The following is an 8,567-nucleotide window of genomic DNA, read 5'->3' as shown; positions in this document are numbered from 1 at the left end:
TATAAGAATCCAATGTTTCTGTTATCAGTCTCAGTCACAGCGGACCGTGGACTCGGCACAATCCCAGGTCCGATGTTACTTTCGTATTGAAATCACTCAAATGAATGACATCCTGGAAGAATAGAGCTTTTTAATTTGGGGAAAAGAGCTCTGGTATGGGATTGGTGCTGAGTAACAGTACAGGAGAGAAAAGGTTGGATTGTTGCCTCTTTAAAGGTTTCATCATGGCTGGAGTGACCCACCAGGTCACCCTGGGAAAAACTCATTTTTCCAATTATCTGTGAATTGTGTTTGTACTTAGTCACCTTCAAGTGCCCATATGATGCAGTGCACGCAGCAGACTACATGGCTTCATTAAAATGTGCAGGGATGCCTCTAACAATTACCTGTAGGTTTTATTTATATCAGATTTTTGAAGAGCTATAACCTCCTCCTGTGAAGCATCCATAAATGGCTGCTTCTGTATAAACAGATGATGAATAAAAATAATAAAACAGCTGAGATAATGAAAAATGTCTACATAGAAGTGAAAATACTGAACATTAATAAAAACTCTAAAGTATCCTGCATACAACTACAGTATAGCCTGTTGTAAACAGATAGTAAATTGTATATATAGTGCTTGTAAATCCTAAATAGGAGGGTGAGTTACCCAAAACTTACTTACACTTCAACAAAATTGTTTTATTTTCAAATTGGCATGATGGCAGTCTTTTTTTCATCACAACGTGATTTTTTGGATCTTTCCAGCATTATCTCGACATCAGACTGCAGTAAACCTCCACACATGGAGCGCGTGTCCAGTGTGTTTGTCAGATGACTGCGGATGTTTGGGAAAAAATATAAAAACAATAAAATGACATGTGGAAATCAGCTGCAGTACTCTCCAGGGCCAAAGCTGCAGGCTATACTGTATCTTGATCTTGGTTGCATGGGGAGGGGGGAGGAGGAAGAGGGGGAAGATGGGATGTGACACCGCCTTGCGTTGATGACGCTCGCCATCGGGAGACATTTGGACAGCCTATGTAACCCATATACCGAGCAACAAATGTGCTGGAGAGCTAATGCTGGAGTTGGGAAGATGTTCCCGCCGGCTGCGTGGCGTTAATGATCTCCTGCAGGAGCTGCAGCAGGAGGACGAGCCGCGCGGTGTCATCTGTTGATCGGATTGGAGACAATTAAGCGCATTATGATGAGCCGCTGCGGTCCGACTTACAGGTAGGTGCCGAGAGAGACACAACAACAAGCTCACGAGCCTCGTTAAGAGATGCAGAAGGTGCACAGAAAGGGCAGGGGGGGGGGGGGGGGGGGGGGCTCTCGGCATTTCCGTGGTGTTTATCCGATGCAGGTATGGAGCCATTGGTATGCAGATGGAGACTTCAGAGGTTGCCAGGAGACCCGCTGCTGCATCCGCGCCTCTCGTGCGTTATTTCCCCCCATAATTGCAGGCTACAGGCCCTGCACCCATCAATGGCGGGGTGATGTGTTATTCAGCCGTCAGCGTGTCGCTTCTGTCGCTTGAATTAAACCATTTCCAGAACCCCCCCCCCCCCCAAAAAAAACAACTCATCACATCAGCACTGCAGCTCCCTCCGTTCATGAGAGACACTCAGAGCTCCAGATGCTGCAGTCAAAACTGGCTTAACTCGATCCCACTTGTTGGTCCTGTAAGTCACATCTCTGGCTCTGTGGATGTCACATCATCCTGTTGGGCATGTTCAGTCATGAGTATGTTGCACACACCAGTCTGCCTCTGCAGGGGGTGGACAAAATAATCCAAGCATCTCATGAAAGAGTACCTTAAGCAACTTAATTACAACTGCAAACGCTGCTGCACATGCAGGTTGTTGTCGGGATGAATGCCCATTAGCAGCATTTGTCAGCTGCAGAGGAGGACTGGCAATCAGCATGTTGAAGTGTGAGTTTTTTAAAAACAAAATCACACAACAGCTCCAGAGAGGCCAAATCATGTGCAGGTGTATGGGATATAAATAAAAAAGAGGCAACTATCAAAGGGAACAGACATTCAACTAATGATTACTTTCATTATGGATTCATTGTTGTTTATACTTCTATAAATCATTTAGTCTATAAAGTTTTGAAAATAGTATATATATATACAGCAGTCAGCAGTCAAGATATTTAGTTTATAATGATAGATAACACAGAACCAGTGAGTATTTGGTATCCAATTTGGTATTAAATTACTTAAACCATTAATCAGTTATCAAAATCTGTTGACTTATCAATGAACTAATCCTTTCAGCACTGAAACAGATGAACAGACATCACAAGTTTAAACCAAATAACAGCGATGTGACCCACATACTGTTTAGAGCAGGGGTCCCCAACCTAGGGGTCGGGACCCCTCCATTGGGTCACAAGGTGAATGTACGTGGTCAGGAGATGATTGATCGGATTGGAAAGAGGAAAAAACATTGTTCCGCTACATATATTTATATTCATTCTTTGTGACTTTTCTCAATTTTTGTCTTTTTCTTGTGGAGTAAAAATGATGAAATGAAACAATGGCTGAAGAACGTTTGAAAATAAATATTTTCATAGACATGTGACCTGTGACAAGGGACACTGCTTTGTTTTTAGGAGGTTGGGAGGGGAACCACTGGGATAAAGCGTGTAGGTGGTGACAAATGCTGCTAATTGGCATGTGGCCTGATAATCATAATCCACATTTCCAACAGTGCTTGCAGTTGTTATTTAGTTCAAAGTAAAAGCTGATTTCCATCGAGTGAGTCTTATTTTGTCGACATGATTGAAGGGGTGAGCTGTCCCTGGTGCTGACACCCGTGTGTCTGCGCTCCACATGCTGAACATGCGGTGTGTTTATCAGTGTTGAGCATGAGTGACGTCTGTGGTGCTCGCAGGCGTGTGTTTTGTAGCTGAAGCTCACCTCTTGAGGAGTGTTTGAACGTCACGCAGGCTGTGAGAGCTCTTTGCACCTCATATCGCCGCTTCCCAGGTCCCCTACCTGCCTGTGTGCCTCTGACATACATTTGCTGTCATTTTATGACTTTACCGTAAGCCTTTAACCGCAGTCGAGAGCCTCTTCTCACTTAGCTGCTTTGGGAGCCAATCTGCTTAAGGATATCTGTCAAGTCATGCACGTGCTCAGAGTCTTGATCAGGCAACATGTTTCCTGCTTGTTGAAAGACTCACCTGCTCTAAAAACAAGATGTAGTGTAGGCACAGATTCAGCTGACCCACCAGATCTACTAGGTGCAGCCATATGTGTACTTTTTATTTTATTGGACATGGAGTTATTTAGGTAGGGCTATCACTTTTAATAGGGATCAGCAGCTTTGGGGTGAGCAGGCTTGACTGGAGCTGCTTACCAGAGCTGGTCCCATGCCATATGTTTGCCCGGTCACATCTGAGACAGTCACCACTGCCCTCCACTCCATTCAGCCCCAACCATTCTAACCGGTTTCACCGGCTTACCATGGCTTTAGCATCTGTGCAGTAAATGTAGGGCATAGCTGTTTGCTTGTCTGCCCGGTGGTTTAAACAAGTGAATCTAAGCTTTGACGTGTAGTTGTGTTGGTTTGCTGTGCTGTGACACCAGCTCTGCATGTCCAAGATGAGGCTGAGGTCCAGGAGTAGAGAAAGAATGGAAAGAAAAAGAGAAGAAGAGGTAGGAAAAGTCCTTTTTTTCTTTCAAGCAGTGCAGATCTCCATTTGGGATGAAGCATTTATTTTGGTATGGAGGCACACAGCCGTGTGTTTGTCTGTTTGTTTGTCCTGTGATTCATATTTGGATTCCAGCTTTTTATTTAGATGCTATTAGAATGTTTCTCACAGAAATTGTTCAGTGTAAATATTGACAAAGTAAACATTTACTGTTTTTAGCTGAGTAGTTCTGGGTGTGACACGCAAATGTGGACAAAACTGAGCTTATTTGCTGCTTTCGTGCATTTGGTGCGAAACAAGGAGCTTTGCTAAAATCAAATCTGTCTTGCAGGTGAAATTTGAGGAGAGTGAAATGATTCCAAAGTCAGGAAAATCTCCAGCAGATTCGAGGAAAAGTGTCGGCATCCATGAGTTTGCAGCACTTGCCAGATCCTCCTTAAATGGTAAAAAAAAACAAAAAACAAAACAACTTTATTTTTTGTGTTTTGAAATTTCTTGAATTTCTTCTCACATCTTCAGACTCTGACTTCTTCCTCTCCCTCTGTGTCTAGGTATCTCTCAGGCAGTGAGGGACCATGTGACAAAGCCCACCTCCCTGGCTCAGGGCCGGGTCGCCCACCTCATTGAGTGGAAAGGTTGGCCCAAACCCGCTGCCCCACCACCGGCTGCCCACTCCCACTTTACCTCCTACTGCCATCTGACTGAAGGAGAAAAGGAGGCCCGGTTTGCTGCAGGTATTCATCTCTGCGACCTTCAGCAAAGGATTTGTTTTGTATCCAGCGTTTACTGTGTAACTAGCTGGTGTCTGTATGTCACTTGTCTGTTTGTGTGGGCATCCTCTTACTTAGCTTGGTTTAGCTTCAGCATCATCTCCTGGCCGACTCCCACCTTCTGTCAGGCACCTAATCCCCTAAAAACTCCTGCATGTCATCGGCTTGCCCCGCCCATCGCGTCGTCTCTTGGGTGATGGCTTGTCTTGGCAGCAGATGGTGGCCTATTAGACACTGTCCCAGAACACTTCACTGCCCACCAATGGTGCAACAGCTCCTGTTGTTTTGCTGTGACTCATCCTCTCTGGCGCCGGTGACATCGGCGTGGTTTGATCAAGACAGAGAACGAGAGAGAGGAGGAGGGAAGTAGGGTACATAGTGAGTGTACACCATGTACATTATAAAGTCTCTATCTTTCGTCTTCACGTCTTGATCAATGCTTCCTGTTTGTAGATTTCAGATTGTGACGAGAGCTGAAACAATTAGTCGATTAGTTATCTATTAGTAGATGGACTAAATATTAACTATTTTGCTAATCGTTTAATTGTTTGAGCTTTTTAAATGTGGGTATTTATGGCGGTTCTTTGTTCTATATCATTGTAAAGTGAATATTTTTGCTTTCTGGACTGTTGGTCGGACAAAATGAGCAATTTGAAGATGTAACCTGGGGCTCTGGGAAATAATGATGGGCGTTTATTTTTAACATTTTTTTTTTATTTATAGAAAACACTATTAAAGCACATAATTGTCAGTTTATGAAGCCCTACTTTTGACATAAACTTTGCCTGTTCCTAAAATTAATTGAAAATGGTATCAGGAAGAAAACGTGTGCCATAATTAAAACAATGTCATACATAAAATGCAAAAGGCAATATGGAAACAGTTTTGCAGTATTACTCCAACCTTGTTTAATATAGACATTGATACACTGATGAAAACACCGGAACAATTGGGTTGCCCTGGTCTCACTCTGTCTGAAACATTAATTCAGTGATTCGCATCCCCTTTAATGAGTCACACGACAAATCTGAGGCATCAAGAGATGATTAGCAGGTTACAAAAGCAGAAAAAAGCAGATTTTCCTGTAATCTTTTACATCTGAGAGTTCAAATAAGACAAAGAAAGAAAAGCACTCATTGGTTTACTTGCTCACAGGTAGACACACACGACCATTCCTTCATTCTAAGGAGACACAAGCCAAACTAATTGAGAAACCACTGCAACCATTTATTGTGTTCCTGGTAGGAGTGGCCGAGCAGTTTGCCATCGCTGAGGCCAAGCTGCGTGCCTGGGCGTCTATTGATGACGATGACGATGAAGACTCCAATGATGAGGACTCCCACGCCAATGGACAGAATCTCGCCTTCTCCAGCCACAGCTCAGGTATCCGCCATTTTGTTCATTTCATCTCATTTCACTCTTCACTTTTGCATCATCACTGACCAAACGCCTCATGTTCCCATCCCTTCCCCCAACTATCCATCCATCCCCAGGTGTTCTGACTTTTTGCTCCTCCCTCAGACGCCTCCACGTCCAATCCAATCACGGGAGCGCCATGCCAGCCTGAGGTTGATGGTGGTGAGGCCCCGCCCTCCGACAGTCCCCTGGGCTGCAGCAGCAGTGGCAGTCTGCTCTGTGGTAGGCCCGCCTCTCACAATGACCCACATTCATCCCAGACCAATTCACCTACTTTACCAAGCGACTGCATGAGTCCCTTCCTGGCGGAGGAAGAGGAGGAGGAGGAGAGGCTGGATGGTCACGAGGAGCAGCCGGCTCCTTTGCGTCAGCAGCGCAGCGAGGTCTGCGTCCACCACAAGCCTGAGTGGAGGCCCCGGGCCAGGAGCAGCAGGTTCGACTCCTGCTACTCCACCTCCCACTCCGAGTCCCCCGGAGAGGAGGATGAGGAGGACGAGGAGGAGGAAGGCAGCGTGTTCCACGAGGTCCCGGTGTGGCATTGCAGCCCGAGAAGCTTCTTCTCTGACCGGGCTTCCTCTGGAGTGGCGTCATTCGATGAAGAGGAGGAGAGGGATGAAGCAGAGGAGGAGAAGAAGGAGGAGGAGAAAGAGTTTTTGATGTGATGTGTTGTCCATCTTTACGTCTCTTTGAGTCTGTGTTGATTCTGGATATGACATAATCTATTCTGCTTTCATTGTTAACCTCTCTCCACCTCCTTCCTCAGATCATCTCTTCTCCACTCGCTGCCTTCTGTCTCTAATCCTCCAGGCCTTTCCTGTACTGATCTCACTCCACCGTTTGTCGCTGCTGTAAACAGTATATATGAGAGAGTTCAACCAGAATGTAAAGCTGTTGTTCAAACTGAGTTTTGTACATTTTAGTGAAGAGTCATGTGTTGCTATTGCATTGGTTTTCTATGGATATTTTGTAGTGTTGTTTTTTCTGGGTCATGCTGTGTCATGTGGGTCGGGCTATGTTTGATACTGAATATGTCTGAATGTCCTACATATATAAATACAAATTTTTTTGAAAGAAGATTTTGTCTTTTTTCCCCTTCCACAAACACAAACTGAACACATGAGGAAGAAACACAACTTCTCAACTTATCTTTTAAAGGTGTTTTTTTTAAATTTTTTTTTTATTTAATCATTCACTCATGTACAAAAACAATTTCATGTTTCTCTGAAAAATAACGATGGCTGTTGGATTTCAAATGCATAATTCTCCTATGTACAATAGCATGTACGTAGATCTCATCCGTGTATTTTCATATGTACAAAGCATATACAGGCCAGTGCCATATAAAGGGAGATACTACAGACTTATTGCTTAACTAGATACGCTGCAAATTAGCTTATACACTCTCTACATTTAACTCCTTATACGTTATCTTATATGGCGAGCACTACTTCACATTCTATATGCAAACAAAAAGTTAAGACGTTAATAAATCGTTGCACAAATGTTTACACGAACAGAAATGAGCCAAAGTTGGTGGTGCTGCGATGATATCAAGTAAGACTGAAATATGGCTCAAAATTGTTGCATGAAGCTAAAATACTTACATCCATTTGAAGGTCGTAACAAAGACTCACACACACACTTTCCTCTACAACAGTTTTTGAACTCGTGGGTATCACTGTGCTTCATACAGTAGTTACATTTCTCAGCATTGCATTAGAGGCCAGGCTGGATTAAGATACGTATCACGGTGTTAATATCTACAGGCTGCATACATGTGTGCATGTAGGTGTGTGTAAGAGTATGTGTGTGTGTGTGTGTGTGTTTTCTGTGCTCTGTGCAACAGCCAGTATCTTCCTTTCGTTCGGAGCTCAAAGTGTTGTTCCTTTATCATGCTAGAAACACATTAAACACAGTAAATTCACATAGCAGAAAAATGTAGAGGCAGTTCAAGTGACAAGACTCAAAAGTCTTCATTGCCCTTATTGAATCAGCCCCTATAAAAGCCAAACGAGGCTACATGTGCAGTAAATTATACTCATGGTAATTACAATGTGCTTCATCATTATTTGGAGCCCTGTACTAAGCTTAGTGGACCTTTGGAAGCTGCCTTTGTCATCGTGTGAACAGTAGATCCCGGGGGGGTGGGGGGGACTTTTGGGGCTGATACTGACACCAATATTTGTAGTAAAATAATAATAAAGATACTGATAATGATATGCTGTGATTTGTAACTCTGCCAAGATCGCAGAGTGCTGTAAAGAATGGAATCTGGACAAACTAATGATGACAATGTTGCTATTAAATAAGCTTTTACTGCATTATTACTGTAAATTTATTGCATATCAGCCAACATATAACCAACACCACTTTGTCTTAATATTATTAGCCATTCATTCTGGCCCTCTGATGTATTAGTCCAGTGCTAGTGAATAGGTAGTAGTTTGAATTCATACCATCGTGTGCTCATTAGAATAATTCTCCACGTCTTTGTTCTTCTGTGCTTTTCTTCTGTTATTTGCTCCTTTCATTTTTCGCCTCCATTATTTGTGACTTTCTCTCCCTGTAATGTTTGAAGTTGTTTTGGCATGTAGACTCAGATTATGTTGAGGAGTCTGGACCAGATTTGAGCATGACAAGGAAAGTGTCAAAAAGTTTCTCTTGCACACGCACGCACACACACACACACACACACACACACACACACACACACACACACATTTAAAAGATAAA

General features: G+C 43.5%; 1 protein-coding gene across 1 annotated transcript; it reads left to right on the top strand.

Annotated features, from left to right (window-relative positions):
- Positions 1-3,589: 3,589 nt before the first annotated feature.
- Positions 3,590-6,496, top strand: fam131aa (family with sequence similarity 131 member Aa). Its single transcript, XM_070919677.1, has 5 exons — positions 3,590-3,652; positions 3,980-4,091; positions 4,200-4,382; positions 5,664-5,801; positions 5,940-6,496. Exons 1-5 carry the CDS (start codon positions 3,590-3,592, stop codon positions 6,494-6,496), a joined length of 1,053 nt encoding a protein of 350 aa, XP_070775778.1.
- The last annotated feature ends 2,071 nt before the right edge of the window (positions 6,497-8,567 follow it).

The sequence above is a fragment of the Enoplosus armatus genome, chromosome 14 (assembly GCF_043641665.1).
Source record: "Enoplosus armatus isolate fEnoArm2 chromosome 14, fEnoArm2.hap1, whole genome shotgun sequence".
Taxonomy (NCBI): domain Eukaryota; kingdom Metazoa; phylum Chordata; class Actinopteri; order Centrarchiformes; family Enoplosidae; genus Enoplosus; species Enoplosus armatus.
This window is presented reverse-complemented; position numbering and strand designations above follow the sequence as displayed.

Bases quoted from the DNA above. Each gene is read 5' to 3' on its own strand.
- fam131aa (XM_070919677.1), top strand. From the start codon at position 3,590: ATGTCCAAGATGAGGCTGAGGTCCAGGAGTAGAGAAAGAATGGAAAGA. The intron at 4,092-4,199 runs GTAAAAAAAAAC...CTCTGTGTCTAG, and splicing joins TGCCAGATCCTCCTTAAATG to GTATCTCTCAGGCAGTGAGG. The intron at 4,383-5,663 runs GTATTCATCTCT...TGTTCCTGGTAG, and splicing joins GGAGGCCCGGTTTGCTGCAG to GAGTGGCCGAGCAGTTTGCC.